At 45.4% G+C, this 18,748-nt stretch overlaps 1 protein-coding gene across 4 annotated transcripts in view; it reads left to right on the top strand.

Moving 5' to 3' along the window:
• Window positions 1–18,748, top strand: part of stpg1 (sperm-tail PG-rich repeat containing 1) — a 61,572-nt gene that overhangs the window by 13,033 nt on the left and 29,791 nt on the right. For 2 of the 4 annotated variants that reach the window (XM_068010942.1, XM_068010938.1), the window contains exons 3-4: window positions 3,397–3,518; window positions 7,183–7,248. In XM_068010942.1, the coding sequence (XP_067867043.1) occupies window positions 3,397–3,518; window positions 7,183–7,248 (188 nt within the window). Of the gene's footprint in view, window positions 1–3,396; window positions 3,519–6,281; window positions 6,364–7,182; window positions 7,249–18,748 lie in introns of those variants that run through there. The other 2 variants (XM_068010941.1, XM_068010939.1) reach the window with 2 other exon arrangements.

Here is an 18,748-nt window from a genome sequence, read left to right as displayed (position 1 = left end):
GCTGGGGCAAGAGATAACAAAAGGGAAGGTGTCGATAGGACAGAGGGTCACAGAGAATAACTGACCAGAAGGTCATGGAGCAAAGACAAAGGGTGTATTAATGGTATGGTTGGTCCACTCCTCCATTACCCCAACACCTCGTCCCTTTCCCATGCAATCGCAGGAGGTGTAATACCCTCCTCTCTCCTCACTATCCAAGGCCCCAAACACTCCTTTCAGGTGAAGCAACAATTTACTTGTACTTCTTTCAATTTAGTATACTGTATTCACTGCTCACAATGCAGTCTCCTGTACATTGGGGAGATCAAACGCAGATTGGGTGACCTCTTTACGGAACACCTTCGCTCAGTCCGAAAACATGACCCCGAACTTCCTGTCGCTTGTCATTTCAACACCCCCTCCCCCCCACCCCTGCTCTCATGCCCACATCTCTGTCCTGGGATTGCTGCAGTGTTCCAGTGAACATCAATGCAAGCTCGAACAACAGCATCTCATTTACCGATTAGGCACACTACAACCTGCCGGACTGAGCATTGAGTTCAATAATTTCAGAGTGTGACTGGCCCCCCTTTTTTAATTTTAGTTTTCTTTTTTCTTTTTATTTTATTTTAGTTTGTTTCATCATTCACTTTTACACCATGGGCCTGCCCACGGTTTTTTTCATGTTAGTGCTTTTGGCCAGGGCTGTTCATTATTCTGTCATTTTACACCCTCTCTGCACTAATGCTTTGTCTTTCAACACACCATTAACACACCCTTTGCCTTTGCTCCATGACCTTCTGGTCAGTTATTCTCTGTGACCCTGTCCTATCAACACCTTCCCTTTTGTGATCTTTTGCTCCACCCCCACTTTATTTGCTTCAAACCTATTACATTTCTAACCTTTGCCAGTTCTGATGAAAGGTCACTGACCTGAAATGTTAACTCTGCTTCTCTCTCCACAGATGCTGCCAGACCTGCTGAGTATTTCCAGCAATAATTGTTTTTATTTCAGATTTCCAGCATCTCCAGTATTTTGCTTTTATTATTATGCTGTTCTATTTCTGATTGACTTGATCTATTCTTTTTCTAAAACTTTATTTATGGATTTGCATAGCAAGATATACACCACAGCAATACAAAGCAATGATCATGGCATAATCAAAACAGAAATAAATGGAGTGGAGTTGGTTAAAATATAAAATAGTGTGTCCTACTTTTATTTACTTCGTGCTTCTGTTGAGAAAATCAATCTCACCTTCCAAGGGGGCGAAGCCAGCACCGAACAGGAAGTAAAGGAAGCTATGGCCAAAGAGATAGGCTTTTAAAACAGGAAAATAGACAGTAAGGCAGTGATGTTGAAGAGTGTTCCAGAGGATGTGGTATAATAGCTGAACAATTGCTCTCCATTGGTGGACCAAAAAGAATAGGGAATGAGCAGTAGTCCAGTTATGAGAAAAAGAGGGTTGAGTATTCATTCTCTAGTCCTTCCAGCTGGCCTTCCCACCTCCACCCTTCACAACAGCAGAACTAGAGAAGATTTCCCAAATAGGCTGGAGCACCACCAGTGAGAGATTTGAATATGAGGACAAGGATCTTGAAATTGATTATGTAAAACACATGGAACCAGTGGAATTTGATGAGGACAGAGTGATGGGTGTGGGGTATTTTGTATGGGGATTCAAGGTGCAATGTTGCAAATTGGCTGGAGTTTGTGAAAGGTGATGGGGGAGGGAGGGAGGAGAACATCTGAAAACCAATCCTCAGGATGATGAAATCATTTTGCAAGGCCCGTAGGGCTGGTGCCAGCACTTGACAACAAATATTACCTAGAGGGATTGGCGACAAATTAAGTTGTTCTACCCAGCAATCAAATTTAATGTCCCACAATGGCTGGAGGTGTTCTAACTCTTATGCATATATATAAATAATTGATGTGATCGATGGTTCTGAAGATAACTGTAAGGTAGAAGTCAGAAACCAAGATCCAAGCAGGGCAATTAATCAACCAAACTCAAAACCTAGAGGCACACTCCAAGATATTGATAATGAAAACTCCCTGTTAAAATAAGAAGGGCTGTAGATTTAATAGAGCATTTTCACTACAGCTCTATCAGAATGTTTCCATAGCATTGTCTTGCTTTCTTTCACTCTTCATACAGAGATGGATGGGTTTACAAACAGACATGAAGAAGCAGTGCTGAGGTAGAGAGTGAGGAGATCACAGCCACCTGAATGCTGGATAGTTCATAGCCCTGGCAACTATACGCTGGGTTAGCCTAGCTATTTTCAGTTCTAGAACTGGATGCCCCTCTTTGTGGTGGGGTTCTGGTGGGCCAGGAGTTCTGTCCGCATCAGTTTTCTGGGTTGGAGATCATTTCACATACATGGCAAGCTGCCACCAAGAGAGAGCCTGTGAATGCGACTGAGGAAAGTCCGGGCGGTACTGCAGTGGGGATGCCCCGTTACACCCATAGATGAGGCAAAAGACCTTAACAAGGTTCACATCTAGGTCTGGGCAGAAATGGAGGAAGAGGAGGCCTTTGCTTGTCCTTTCCCTCCATTTAAAGAATTTTGGGTCTTTCTTGCCACTAGCGCAAGCCCACCGTCATCTTCCACCAGGCAGTCCAAGGGAGCAGTGGTAACTGGTGCAAACAGGAAGGCCATTAACTGGGAGGACAACCTCTATCCCCCACCATGAGTTACATTCAGTGAACAGAGGAAAGGTGACCAGAGGCAGTCCAAGGGGCGAGGAGGGAGAGAAATCCATGGTGGGATGATAAGGTGGCGATAAATCCCACTACCCCATTTTCCTACAGTTTCCACAGAGCTCCCTCTGTGATTTTGTGTGGCATCATGCAGGAAAGTCCAACCCCTAATTTCATAATGTTATCAAATGATCAGGCTAATAATTTTTTTTTAAAGTAATTGTAAATCGCTTTATTTTGAGACATTGTTTGTTCAAACAGTATCAGGATGCCAATCACAGAAGATTTAATCAAGATTTATTTTCACATTTTAAGAGCATTCTGACATGAAAACGTTAGTAAATCATATCTGAAAGCAATAGATTCAAACTGTTTGAACTGATTATATGAAGATTGCGTTAATGCTTAAAAAGTGGCAGCAGATTTTCAATTACAGTCACTGTATTTGACTCTGAGCTTGCAGCTTATGGATGATGACATGCAAATACACCAGGATAACAGTGTAAATAGTACAAAGCTCTTTCTATAATCGTTCTACATATCCATCAGTCAATGAATAATGCAGATCTAAGGCGTCTGGCCCAGCAATACACAATATATGTAATGGTAAATCTTTATTTCTTGCTATATTTTGCCAGTTGATGAATGAGATAGATTTTCTGATCTCCATATCTAATATCATTGTTATTGTGTTCTTGTTGCACTATAGGATGGCAATCATCTACTGTCCCTTCTACCATACCGAGCAAGTATCAAACTGCAAGATTTGAAATCCCTGAGCGAAAGGGGTTTGGCTCTCAAGCAAGGAGGTTTGATGATGATTTCCACCAGGTAATAATTCTTCAAATTTTCACCAAATGATTGCAGCCACAAACAATTTTTTTAAATTATGAATTAAAAAACATGTACTGTATATGTATATACATATATGCTAAAAATGGTGAATATTCTTAACAAGATGAAGGACATCAGTCTGAGAAATGGACCATTTCTTTGCATAGTTTAAGCATTGGGCACTTCCAGCTCAGGTATAGCGTTAGTTAGATGCAGAGTAATGGGCCCCAAATTTCCTCAGGTGCTCTGCCAGACTCCCATTGTGAGAGACAGGCAGAACCCACTAGAGAAAGGGCACTGGTTGTTTGATACGTAGAGCACCAAAATTCTGCCTGCCCCTTACAAGGCAAATGTCATCGGGTAAGGTGGGGGGGAAGAGACTTGCTTGGTTGCGGGTTCCCATTTGGCCAACTCGTTCAGGATCTGGCATAGCACTGGAGGTCAGTGTGCTCGGTGAGATAAGGCGAAATGGCTTCCAGATAGTTATGTGGGACCTACACAAGAGTGAGGGATCAATCCAGGTCTGGCAAGTGGCCTGGACTTCCAAATAGTAGATTATTTCAAAAAAACTTCTCCATCAGCCACTTACACAGGGGCCAAAGGGGAAATGGTTGGGATTGGGAGAAAGGTCCAGGCAACCTCCCACCAAAGGATGGCATGTACCTGATTTATTGCGTGCATTGGGCATCCAGGTGCTGGAGGGTGTCCGCAGTGACATGGGTGCCTGCATGCCCTTTGCAAATTAGATACCCTCCAACCGACCCTACAGATGCTAGCAGGGTCAGTGCTGGTGGACACTGGCAGGTGCAATCCCAGTGTAACCAAGAGGGCCGTGACCTGCGGATTAATGGAAACTAGCTCTTGGTGCAAACAATGTGACTTCATTCTAAACCACAGAAAATGTTACCAGTGTAACAGTTCCATTTTTCACTCTAACCATCCAATCTAGCCCAAACTTGAAGCAAGCTGTGGACAGCTGTGGTGGATTTGGCATCAGAATCTATCAGCCACTGAACACATTTCAACATTTCAGTGACACAGTGGGAAACATTTTACATGGAACACCTCCAAGTTCCCCTCCAAGTCACACACCATCCTGACTTGGAAATCTATTGCCATTCCTTCATGGTTGCTGGGTCAAAATCCTGGAGCTCCCTTCCTTAACATTATGGATGTACCTACACCACAGAGACTGCAGCAGTTCAAGAAGGGAGCTCACCACTACCTTCTCAAGGGCCATTGGGGATGGGCAGTAAATGTGTGCCTTGCCAGAGAAACCCACATCCCATGACTGAATAAATAAAATAAAAAATGCCTAGCAGACAGGAACCTTTAAACTCTCCAATTTCCCATTAGTAGAATAGGGATTGCACTTGTTCCTTGGCTGTGAAGCATTTTGGGATGCCCTGAGGTCATGAAAGGCGCCACAGAAATGCATATTCTTCCTTTTGTATAAACCTATGTCCCAGAGAAGAAAAGACAATGGCCGGAATCTTCTGCACATACAATTTTCTGGTGTCGGGAACATTTCACATGCATCCAATTAAGGATAGTGGGCAGAACAGGGACGTGGGAGGGTCAATGGGAGAGCCAACTGGCAGCTCCTCCGGGAGAGGTGAGCACTGCTGAAGAAGAGGGTGATCTAGGGGCCGCCTCAAGATGAAGGCATATAAAAGGCTCCAAAATCAGCTTAAAAAAACAAGGCCCAAAACTGTGAGGGGCCTCAGAGTGGAGGGGAAAACCCTCCACAAGAATTCCTGTGGCCTCAATTGAACCTCTTTGAGCCATGTGGCTCCCTGATACGGACATTTCATTCAGCCTCTGATGGCCCTCTGACCTACCACCGAAAGACTGCCTCTGGAGCATTGCTGGGCTCCCGACACAGTCGGCGGGGGTGTGGGGAGTCTGGGGTGTGTGAGGGGCCATGCTACATTGAGAAAATACCATTAATGTCAGAAAATGGCCCCTTGATGAGGCCTTAATTACGTTGATTGCCTGTCCACCTCTATTGAGTGGGTTGCCGATTCCAGTGACATCCTGCCCCTGGGAAACTCGCATGAAGGCGGACCATGTCAGGGTGCTGTCCCGGCAGGATTTTCCGCTACTTTCCCGGCCCTCCCACCCCCAAAGCTGCCTCCATGGGGCTGTGAAGATTCCAGCCAATGATTCAACAGACTGTTACCCAATCCATAACGAATGTTAATCTTCAAATGAAACAACTGTAGTGCAAACTGTTACACTGAAGCTGTGAAGTGTAAACGCTTTGCTGCCAGACTGCAACTGAGAACCTGGAGACAAGACTAGCTTGGTGAAATAAAACATTTTAAACACTGACATGGCCCACAGCCATGGGGGGGGAAGACCAGCCTGGCTGTGCTCAGGGCAAGGCTAGCTCTGGCCAAAAAAATGTAAGCACTGCTCTAACTCATGACTTTGAACCTGACACTTAAAATGGCACTCCCTTGTGCTACCGGCAACATCCCTGCCCAGGGTCTACTCCTGCGTCGGATTTTGTGCTGTATTTGTGCTATGGCACCAGAGACTCATGTTACTGCAAGGCACAAATCCCTGCATTAAAAGCTGTTCTAAATTCAGGCTTGCATTAGATGCCTTCTTGGGTTTGGTGGTGTCAGTCACATCTGTAAACAAATCCCATGACTTATATATTTCAGAGTTGACTCCTTGGGTTGAATTTTACCAGCCCTTTGGAGACGGGCTGGGAGGCGGGAGGGGAGGTAAAATGACGGTGGAAGGCATTGACGGGAAGCTCGATATGTTCCTGCAGCCACGGGATATTATCAAAAACAGGAACTGCTGCGCCTCAGCTGCCCACCGACTGGAGGTGGGTCACCAATTAAGGCTATTAATTGGCCTATTGACAGCCATTTTATGATCCCTCTGGGCTTCCTGGGGGGGGACGGGGGGGAGGGGTCCTTTTTTTCTGGAGGCTCCATGACCTCTGGCAGTGCCGCTGTACACCTCTCCGATCGCCAGGGCCTGCCTGCCTGGCCCCAGCACAGAAACAAAATTCCACTTACCTATCAATATGCAGGCGCCCTTTCCTTCCACTTGCAGCCTCAGCAAAGGCCACCTCTATTGGTGGCGCTGCTGAGGCTGCAGAACTGCCGGCCCTCTAATTGGGTTGGCAGCTTGCAGAGGCAGGCCACCATCCTTAACGGGGTGGCAGTCCCGGTGGCAGCTTCTTAATTGACCAGCGTCGGTAAAGTCGCCACTGCGGTCCTGCTGTTCACCCGTGTGGGTTTAGGACACTCATTTGGTCCCAGGGTTGGACCCATAGTGTGACAGTAAAATTTCAGCCATATGTCCCCTTGACATATAAACTGGCTACCAATTCTTTCGCAAGTATCCTCACATGTACTTCTGCAGTCTTAGAGTAGGTGAACTATTTACACTTTTGTCAAATGACACCAGAATGAAATATTTATCTGCTTTATTGCTCAGAAAGCAAGTGAACATATAGAGCAACAGTTACGATCATACACACTTAGTTCAATCAAAACTACCTGTCTTCATGTAATAATAAATGCATAATAATCTTCAAAGTCTGGATGAAATTCAGTCCTCGCAGCTTTCCGTTTAAAAACCTGACTGTCACTGTGTCTTTCTGCCTATTTTATCTTCCTGTGTTCAACAACCAAAGGAGAAGGACTGTACTGGACAATTCCAATTTAACATCCAGGACCAGGGACTTCCCAACACTTTACAAGTGAGGTGTTTTTGATTACTGAGACAGGCTAACAAACTGCTTTTTGTTCTTGTACTTTGGGGGAAAACTTAAATGCTCAGATCGTTAGTGTTCTAACCATTTTTTTGTCTCAATTTTTTTTAATGATGGGAACGCACTTTGTAACACTTTCCAAATCCATTGTGTGGAAAAGTGGTCAAGTGGAAAAGTGACAAGCATGCTCTTGGGGGTATTTCGAGGCTTCTTCAGAAATTGTACTACTTTTCAACGCATGCGCCAAAAAAAGCTGGAGCAGAGCCTCTCCAAGTCGATCTAAATGTCTTCACAGTCATCTTTAGTGAGCTTGTTGCTTGTTGCTTCTTGTTTGTTGTGCCAGGTGGTGAAATGGTTGTGGATAAAGAGTTCGAACAGGCATGGGTGGAATAGCTGAAAGACTGAAATCCAATTGGGGAGTAGAGGAGGAGGGAGATGAGCAGTTATCCAGAGGAATGGAACGTGTGGGTTGGAATGCGTGGCTGGCAAAGATTACTGGGTGAGGCTGGGAAAAGATTTCCAAATGAAGATTGAGGATTTTGAGTTGATTTGGTGGTCACAGTGGAGCCAGTTGAGTGTGGGGGTGAAGGGAAGACTGTGTTTTATGTGGGATGGGACTTGGGCTGCAGAATTTTGGATTAGTTGACATTTGTGTAGGCTAAATGCTGACAAGGAGAGCATTTCCAATGTTGCACTTTGAAGTGTCAATGGCATGAATGTGGGTTTTTGCACTGGTAGCAGTACCGGGGGGAATAACAAGGAATGTACTGGTGGGATTGAAGATTCAGAGGAGGGTGAAATGAACACCTTCAGCACTGTTGGGCTCAACCTTCACAAACATTAGCGTGGTTGATGGAGACACACAAGTTCTGGCATGATCCAACAGGGTGGCCTCAGCTTTGCTGTCCTTGAACAATAGGAATTTATAACTCATTCAGGACCTGATATTAGATCGGCAGTTAAATTATACAGCACCAGCACTGGAGTTAGTGAAGCGGCAGAGAGTTAGAATTGCGTATTATCAATGTACATGTAGAAGCTGACCACATGTCACTGAAGGGTAGTATGTGGATGATGAACATTAGAAGACCACGGATGGAGCCCAGGGACACCACAGGTGACCATGTGACCAGAGGAGGGGAAAGGATTTGAAAATGTCCTAACTAAATGCTCACCGCAAATTTGGAAAGAAAATAATCAGTATATTAGTCACAATATGCAAACAGTTCGGACTGTTTACTTGTATGGACCAAACCCACATGCTGCTAAACAAATATCTTTGGTGGAAATATGTGGAGTTTAATGAGTTCTAAGGTTAGCCACCAGATGGCGAAACCTACCTCAGCTAAAAGGAATTGAACAGTTTTCTTTCTTATACAGTTTGATAATCCTTTGAGCTGTGCAGTTTAGGGACACGTAATGTTTGCAAATGAATGAGAAAACACTGCTGCAAAGTATGCGAAGACTTTGCTGAAAATGCAGTGTGTCCCTCAATTACGATTTCCAGTTTGCCATTTACCAAGTGACAGAAATCTCCCCTTCAGATCACAGCCTCTACCCCTGGCCCCAGTTCATACCTCCACCTTTCAGCTAACATTGGCTGTCTCCTCCCCCACTTAAGGGTCACACTAGACCCATTCTGCCCTCCTTCCACAGCACTGGCTCCTGGCTCCTACCAGCTGCCACTGCTGCTCAGAGACATGGAACTCTGTTCGGTGCAGCGGGTACGATTTCCTGATCTTGCAAATCTATCAAGAGAATTGCTGTCTACAGCATTCAGCAGAGTTCCACCACCAGAGTGCCAGTTAGCAGTCAGAAGCAACAGCGAAGGACGGTCAGGAATAGCGTTGATTTGTGAACATAAGGAAGCAGATTATTGCAAAATACTGAATATTTACACATGGTTGTTATACATGCAATACATGGATGGAGTCCAATTTTAACTTAGTTAGAAGAGTGCCAACATGTTTTGAAGTGCCCCAATACTGTAATTGCAATCTTAGATAGGAATTAGATAGGAAGACCTTGGTTCGATAGAATCCAATGATTCATTCTGCCAACCCCTTCAAACAATGATGGCACAGTGGACTGCCATGAAATAGTTACTCCCAAGGTATCATATTCACTAGTACTTCAGTTTTTATTGTCCAAGATTACCTGCATATTAATAGTATTTAACCCTTTACTATTTATTTAAGCCATGAGGTTATTATTAAGGGCTGAGAGGACCAAATCAGTGCATTTTAAAGAACTGCCATTGGTAAAATATTCTATGGCCTTTTGTGCTGCTGTTTACTTTCCATGGGGGAGGTGAGGAAAGTGCTTCTCTGCCAAACAAAGCTGCATGTGTTGGATACATTGGTACAAAGAGAACTGACCAGTTCAGCAAATGTCTTCATGGTAGCTTGGAGGGATTAGCAGCATGGAAGTTTGAAGCAATGTCACCTTTACAGTTATGGGCAGAGCTGTTCTTTGGTGAAATTTGTCTAGAAGTTGTGATTAAGGAAACAGCAACTCTGTGGCAGCCTCCCTTATGAAGCACACATGACTAAGACAGATTTCTTCAGATATACCCAAGTAGGTGTACCTAGGGAAGTAAGGGTGGAAATTGCGGAGGCCCTGGCCATAATCTTCCAAACCTCATTAGATACAGAAGTGGTGCCAGAGGACTGGAGGATAGCAAATGTTCCATCCTTGTTCAAGAAAGGGTGTAAGAATGAGCCCAGGAACTACAGCCCAGTCAGCTTAACTCTGGTGCTGAGAAAGATTTTAGAAACAATAATTCTGGACAAAATTAACAGTCACTTGGGCAAATGTGGATTAATTAAGGAAAGCTAGCACAGATTTGTTAAGGGCAAATCATGTTTAACTAATTTGCTTGAATTTTTTGATGAGGTAACAGAGAGGGTTGGTGATGATAATGCAGTTCATGTGGTGTACATTGACTTCCAAAAGGCATTTAATAAAGTGTAAAAGGCTTGTCAGAAAGTTAGAGCTTATGGATAAAAGGGACAATAGCAGCACGGATATGAAATTGACTGAGTGACAGGAAACGGAGAGTAGTGGTGAACGGTTGTTATTGGACTCGAAGAAGGTATACAGTGAGGTTCCCCAGGGGGTCAGTATTAGGGCCCCTGCTTTCCCTGATGGGATGTGGGCGTTGCTGGCAAGACCAGCATTTGTTGCCCAACCCTTGAGAAGGTGGTGGTGAGCCGCCTTCTTGAACTGCTGCAGTCCATGTGGTGTAAGTACACCCACAGTGCTATTAGGAAGGGAGTTCCAGGTTTTTGAGCCAGTGCCAGTGAAGGAACAGCAATACAGTTCCAAGCCGGGATGGTGTGTGACTTGGAGGGGAACTTTCAGGTGGTTTTCCCATGCATCTGCTGCCCTTGTCCTTCCAGGTGCTAGAGGTCACGGGTTTAGAAGGTGCTGTTGAAGGAGGCTTGGCAAGTTGCTGCAGTGCATCTTGTAGATGGAGGGAGTGAATATTTAAGGTGATGGATGGAGTGCCAATCAAGTGGGCTGTTTTGTCCCGGATGGTGTGGAGCTTCTTCAGTGTTGTTAGAGCCGCACTCATCCAGATCTGAGGTTGTAATTGTACAAGCCTTTTTTCCATCCACATGAACTTCTATTGCTCCTCCAAATCAATGACTGCCATCGGAATGTCTGAAGAAATTCCCAGATTGGACATTTTGGTTGCTGCCAGTATTCTGCAGTGACTAATTCACCTCCTGATGGCCCAAAGCCTTTGCACCATCTACAAGGCACAAGTCAGTAATGTGATGAAATACTCCCCACTTGCCTGGAGAGCAGCTCCAACAACACGCAAGAAGCTCAACACTATCCAGGACATCTACTGTGATTCTTGTATTTAAAAAGGGAGATAGAGTGCAAGGAATTATAAACAATTATCTTAATGGCACTTTGATGGAAATCACACCTACCAAATGGAAACATATTTATTTCATCATATGGGACACCACTGAAACTTTTAACTGGACATTACACGTAACTTGTTTTAAAAAACCAACAGAGCTGAACAGCTGAAAATATGTTTGTGCATTTGTATTCTGAGAGACTGTTGAATAGAGAGACAATGGGAATGCTCACTGATTCAATTAACAAGATTGTTCTGGGAAATCATGACAATCAACATTTTTTGTCTGTGTAAGAGCCAGAACTCCACCCCCCACCGAGTGTGTCTGGAAAGTTTTGAAATCAACAACTCTCCCAGAAGCTGCTGTTTCACACAAAGAGATGGTCACATGACCTACCTGTTGGCCAGACTGGTGACTTTTTGAATTGTGCCACACAGAACGGAACAGACTGCAATTTGAACCGAAAGGAAAAAGACTGCTACTGGACTGGCAGAAGGAAGATCTCTCTCTCCAGCAAACCACAGTGGCAGCATATGCCTCAAGACTACAGAACTTTACTGGCCAGCAAGAAGACAATTGAAATCTCACTTCAGCCTTCTCGTACCAGAGAAGCACGCTTACAAATTGTGCACTGAGCCCCAGTGAGAACTCCAAGACCTTAACTTCAATCAAGGACATTACATCAAAGACAAAAGACAGTAACTGAATTCCATTTATTGCCAACTCTTCAATCCGTCCCTAATTCTTTGTCCCCCTCTCTATCTATTTGTGTGTTTATCTTGTATGCATGCTAGCATGGTTACGTCGCATATTTTAGTAATTTTAATCAAGTTAGGGTGATAAGGCTAATAAACTTACATCTTTGGAGAGAGAAGCAGAGTTAATGTTTCAGGTCTTTCATCAGAAAGACTCTACTTCTCTCTCCACAGATGCTGCCAGACCTACTGAGTAGTTCAAGCATTTCTTGTTTTTAATTTCAGATTTCCAGCATCTGCAGTATTTTGCTTTTATTTAACTTACATCTTTCTTGTTTAAACCTGTCTGTTTGGTTCATTTGCAATTACAATTAGAGTGCCGTGAGCTCACTGAGGGGGTAAGCTAAAATCCCTGTGTTTTAAAAGATAGATCCTGTTACGGCCAAACCAGGAAAGGGACAAGAGGGGAGCCTGAGACCGCTTCCTCACCCAGTCGTAACAGAAATTTGGGGGCTAGCGTCCGGATTGGACCCAGAGACAAACGAGAAATTGGAAGTGGGAAATCAAATTGTTCCCAATCAAGAAAAGAAAAGACTTCAATACAGGTTTTCTTGTGGTTTGTGTGCGAGAATACTAACATGTCCACGACCAAAGCCAGTACTTCCCCAAGCCAGGGTGAAGTAACTTGGGATAAGTTAAAGGCACTATCTATGGGGGGGTTGAGGAATATGGCTGAGCATTGTGGGATCACTTTCCATGCCAAAGCTAGGAAATCAGGACTCCTAAGACTCGTGACCAACCATTTTTCCATCAAACCTGAAGAATCAACAGCAGGTTTAGAATTCGAGTCAGACAGCGTAATATTGGCAAAGATACAATTGGAACAGGGGAAACTTGAATTAGGAGAGAGAGAGAAAGAACCTTCCAAAGGGAACAGAAGGAAAGGGAGCTATGGTGACTTGAGTTAACTAGGGGCCGACAGAGTAACCCCAGTAAAAGCATGGTCAATATAGAGAATACAAGTAATTCGGGACTGTGTGCTGAGCTTTTGAAATTTTCCAAATTGATTCCAAAATTCAATGAGGGAGACATGGAAGCATTTTTTGTAACTTTTGTTAAACTTGCAAGGCACTTAAAATGGCCGGCTGAGAGCTAGACTCTCCTGCTGCAAAGCAAGTTAACCGGAAAAACCGATGAGATTTATTCCCTGTTGTCGGACAAGAGTTTAGCAAATTATGAACTGACTAAAAAGGATCCATAGGGCATATAAGCTAGCACTGGAAGCTTACCGCCAGAAGTTCCGAAGCCTCCGTGAGCAAGCAGATCAAACTTACTTGGAGTTTGAGAGGAGTAAGCAGCTGGTTTTTGACCAGTGGTTGAGAGCTCTTAAAGTACAGTCCACATATGAAAACCTCAGAAAGATAATTCTCCTCGAGGAATTTAAAAACTCTCTCCCCTCTCCATAAGGACCACGTGGAGGAACAAAAAGTACATAGAGTGAGGCAAGCCACAGTTCTGGCTGATGAGTTTGCTCTAATATACAAGTCAGTTCCCCAGGGGAAAACCTTTCCTAGTCACCCCCCACAAATCTGAAAAGGACAAAGAGTGGGAAGGTGATAGGAGCCCAAGCAGTTCTGGGAGAGAAAGAAAAGCAGGACACACAGGGGGCCCTCCTCCAGCCAAAAGAGACAGTGCTGAAAGTAGGAGTGAGACCCGGAGACCTGTGTGCTTCCACTGTAATAAAGCAGGTCATACAAAGAACAAAGAGCAGTACAGCACAGGAACAGGCCATTCGGCCCTCCAAGATTGCGCCAATCTTGATGCCTGCCGAAACTAACACCTTCTGCACTTCCGGGGCCCATATCCCTCTATTCCCATCCTATTCATATATTTGTCAAGATGTCTCTTAAACGTTGCTATCGTATCTGCTTCCACCACCTCCCCTGGCAGCAAGTTCCAGGCACTCACCACCCTCTGTGTAAAAAACTTGCCTCGCACATCCCCTCTAAACTTTGCCCCTCACACCTTAAACCTATGTCCCCTAGTAACTGACTCTTCCACCCTGGGAAAAAGCTTCTGACTATCCACTCTGTCCATGCCGCTCATAACTTTGTAAACCTCTAATCATGTCGCTCCTCCACCTCCGTCGTTCCAGTGAAAACAATCCGAGTTTTTCCAACCTCTCCTCATAGCTAATGCCCTTCAGACCAGGCAACATCCTGGTAAACCTCCTCTGTACCCTCTCCAAAGCCTCCACGTCCTTCTGGTAGTGTGGTGACCAGAATTGCACGCAATATTCTAAGTGTGGCCTAACTAAGGTTCTGTACAGCTGCAACATGACTTGCCAATTTTTATACTCTATGCCCCGACCGATGACGGCAAGCATGCTGAATGCCTTCTTGACTACCTTATCCACCTGCGTTGCCACTTTCAGTGACCTGTGGACCTGTACGCCCAGATCTCTCTGCCTGTCAATACTCCTAAGGGTTCTGCCATTTACTGCATACCTCCCACCTGCATTAGACCTTCCAAAATGCATTACCTCACATTTGTCCGGATTAAACTCCATCTGCCATTTCTCCGCCCAAGTCTCCAACCGATCTATATCCTGCTGTATCCTCTGACAATCCTCATCATTTCCGCAACTCCACCAACCTTTGTGTCGTCCTCAAACTTACTAATCAGACCAGCTACATTTTCCTCCAAATCATTTATATATACTACAAACAGCAAAGGTCCCAGCACTGATCCCTGCGGAACACCACTAGTCACATCCCTCCATTCAGAAAAACACCCATCCACTGATACCCTCTGTCTTCTGTGACCGAGCCAGTTCTGTATCCATATTGCCAGCTCACCTCTGATCCCGTGTGACTTCACCTTTTGCACCAGTCTGCCATGCGGGACCTTGTCAAAGGCTTTACTAAAGTCCATATAGACAACATCCACCGCCCTTCCCTCATCAACCATCTTCGTCACTTCCTCAAAAAACTCAATCAAATTAGTAAGACACGACCTCCCCTTCACAAAACCATGCTGTTTCTCGCTAATAAGTTTGTTTGTTTCCAAATGGGAGTAAATCCTGTCCCGAAGAATCCTCTCTAATAGTTTCCCTACCACTGACGTAAGGCTCACCGGCCTATAATTTCCTGGATTATCCTTGCCACCCTTCTTAAACAAAGGAACAACATTGGCTATTCTCATCTAAGAGCTGACTGCTGGAAACTACGGGGAAGGCCTGTAGGGTTAATCAGGGCACACCTGCCCAGTGCAGGAGCCAGCCCAGACCCTGATGGAAAGCACAGCTGAGCAGGCTGTGGCTTTAACTGCAGCAACAGTAAGACCTAGGAAAAATACTGCTGTGGGTGCAGGAAAATTTAATAGGATCCCTAAAGGTTATCAGGATTTTATATCTGAAGGGAGAGTAACCCCATACCCCTTGAGTGGAGCAAGCAAGCCCATAGTAATCCTCAGGGACACAGGGGCCGCCAGATCCCTTTTACTGGGAAAAGACCTGACCTTTCCCCGAGAGTTCAGTAAATACCAGAATGGTGGTGAATGTTATTGGAGGGCAGTGTACGCCTGTACCTTTACACTGGGTGCACTTGGAGTGTGACCTCATTTTAGGATCAGTGACTGTTGGGATTGTCCCTAATTTGCCTGTGGACGGGGTTGACCTGCTCCTAGATAATGATCTGGCAGGGGGCGAGTAGTGAAAGAGAGACCGAAGGAGGTAAGAGAAACAGGGTAGTGGCAGGACATGGTCCCCTGCAGTTCCCCTGAATGTGTAGTGAATCGGGCCATGATCAAACCAGCTCCCCAGAGGAGACTGAATTGGCACTGCAGACAGATGACCATGTTGTCTGTCTGTCTGAAACTTTCTTCGGAAAGTTAGAGGATCCAGGGAATGGATTAAATGGATTCTCTCTAGCTGAGGCTCAGTGAGCCGACCCAGTATTGTGAGTTAGCACAGGCTGCCCAGACTGAAATTGAAGCAGAGGGAGTCCCTGATTGCTACTATTTTAAAGAATGAGGTACTGATGAGGAAATGGAGTTCTCCTCACAGGCCTGAGGACAAAGAGTGGACAGTGGTTCACCAGTTAGTGGTACCACAGAGGTACCGGAGAGAAATATTAAGAACGGCCCATGAGATTATGATGGCTGTACATCTCGGTATATGATAAACCAAAGCCCGCATAAGACAGCAGTTTGACTGGCCAAGACTCCACAAGGATGTAGTGGAGTACTGTAGGAGTGGCCACATATGCCAGGTTGAGGGGAAACCCCAACCCGTAGTGGTATCTGCACCCCTAATTCCTGCACCGGCATTTGGAGGACCTTCCAGCAGAGGGCTGATGAATTGTGAGGGATTCCTGCCAAGAACAAAAGGGGACAGACAGGCACAGGTCTGGCAGAGAGGTAGAGAGGAAGGGGACATAAAGGACCAAGAGGACAGGTTAAAAGAGGTCCGGGAGGATTCCCAAATGAAAACCCCTGCTGTCCCATCAGCCAAACCTGAAATGTTGGAAAAAATAGATCCCACATCTTCCTGTGTAAATGCAGATATCAGAAGCACCCACCAGGGTTGCTAACTGCATTTGCAGAAATCTGCAGGGACAAAGAAAGTCCTCAAGAAGGCCGAGGTGAGGATGGTGCCTCATCTAGTCAAAGTGCTGCAGGGGAGTGCAGTGGAATGTTGACAAATACCTGTGAGCAGGAGTGTCCCAGAGGACAAAGGGAAAATTAGCAAAGAATCCACTCCCACAGTCAGGAGAAAAGGAAACCAACAATACCCTGAAGTGAATGGCACTTGCATGACTCACCAGAGCACTGAAAGTGAGGTCAGAGTGGATCCACCCACTGCCAACACCCGTGATCAGAGCTCCAACCTAGAGCTAATTAAATCTAACCATCCCCCTGCAGACCCCAACAGGAACAAAGGCACCCTAGACAGTGATATAAATGTGCAAACCCCAAACGTCCCCAAAAATCACGTTTATTGGGATGCCCATTCCCATTCAGGCAAGGGGGAGCCCAAGACTCCTTCCTCACTGGGTCGTAACACACTGCTAGGAAAAATAGTGGAATCCTTACTCAAAAATGTAATAGAAAAACATTTAGAAACTGAAAATATAATAAAGAGGATTCAGCACAGCTTTCAAAAGGGAAGGTCATGCATGATCAACCTTATTGAATGCTTTGATGAACTAACAGAAAAGGTCAATTACAGTAGTGTAATAGATGATATATATTTGGATTTTCAAAAGGCCTTTGTTAAGGTACTCCATAGTAGTCTCATGACGAAGGTCAGAACAGATGGGTCAAGATTTTGCCTCCGGTTGGGAACCCGATATTGGGACAACTTCCATTTCTTGACCCCACCAGGGGGGAGTAGTCACAGCCTGTGATTTTCACAGATGCGGGCTGCTAATTGGCTTGAGAACGGGTTGAGCGGTCAGTTAGCAGCAGTGGCTGTGGGATGGAAGCGGGACTGCTGAAATGCAGGCCCGATTTAAAGGCACCATAGCAGACATTTCTGAGGCAGCTATTTGGAAGCGGGATGCAAGCAGTAGGGCAACTGGAGGAGAGACAGAGGCCTGGCAACTGGAGGCTGTGAGGGAGAGGAAGGAGCAAGCAGCAAAACAAAGCTGGCCTGGCTGGAGGTAGCTGAAACAGTCAGCAGCAGGAGTGTTGTGCTGAGTAACTGGTGCAGTGCTGCGAGGTTCAATGACCATGCTCACTCTGTAAAGATGATTGCAACGCGAGACCCTGATGACAGGCCTCTGGGTATTCAACCTCCAGCAGACAAACCAGATGAGGAGCCTGAGGGTGCATGCTGCTCCTGAACATGGGAGTAATATGCCCAAGGTACCTACTGATCCCTCAGCAAGACTCAGAGCCCTAGCGCTGTTGAAGGTTTGCCAGCACTGATACATGCAGCTTCTCATATCAGTGAGCCACTGGCATTGATCAGAGAGGTCAACAGTGGATGCAGGAGCAGTGCACTGACATGCATTGAATGCATGCAACGCTCTGTAGCATGGACTGTGGCACCAGCAATGCAAAGATGCATCGAGTGGATACCAATTGTACCCTAGCTGGTGCTCCCCTCCATCCATTCAGAGCGTATCCAAGGGCTGAGGCAGTCACCGAGGAGGCTGAGGGAGCCTCCCCTCATGGATCACCATCATCATCATCAGCCTCCTTGGCCCCTCTGACGGACCATCTATGCAGCCGAGCACTGTGGCGGAGGCTGCCCCTGCATTACCGCCAAAGTGAAGAAGGGTCACTGACCTGAAACATTAACTCTGCTTCTCTCTCCACAGATGCTGCTAGACATGCTGAGTATTTCCAGCATTTCTTATTTTTATTGCAACCCTTAATGAGCTGATAATAAGCTTATTAACAAGATTAATTGGCCTCATTTTCAAATCAGTTGGGTTGCGAGGGCCCACCTTACCCCGCCCTGAGCAAAATCGCCGGTGGCAGGAATGGCGATGTAAAATCATCATGCCAGCCAGCAGTGCTAGTTTTTGTGCCCAACCCTGTCAGGATCCATGGGGTCAGGGGACAAGTGGCAGAATGAAAAGCCAGCTGGCCACCCAACAGAAAGCATCAGGTAGGGGTTAAAGGTCGTTACTCAGACAGGAAAAAGTTAGGAAGAGCAGATCCACAAGGATTGATGCTGGGACCACTGTTGTTCACAATTTACATAAATGATTAGGACCAGGAATCAAAACTGCAATTTCAAAATTTGCAATCAGCTCCAAATTGAGGGGTGGAGTTAATACGGAGAAGAACTGCAACAAAATACAGGAAGACCTTAAAAAACTTGCAGAATGGGTGTGTAATTGGCAAATTAACTTCAATATAGATAAGTGTGAGGCAGTACAACTTGGTAGGAAGAGTAAGGAG

This window comes from Heterodontus francisci, chromosome 31 (assembly GCF_036365525.1).
Source record: "Heterodontus francisci isolate sHetFra1 chromosome 31, sHetFra1.hap1, whole genome shotgun sequence".
NCBI classification, from domain to species: Eukaryota; Metazoa; Chordata; class Chondrichthyes; order Heterodontiformes; family Heterodontidae; genus Heterodontus; species Heterodontus francisci.
Note: the sequence above shows the minus strand (reverse complement) of the source record. Positions and strands in the feature narration are given on the sequence as shown.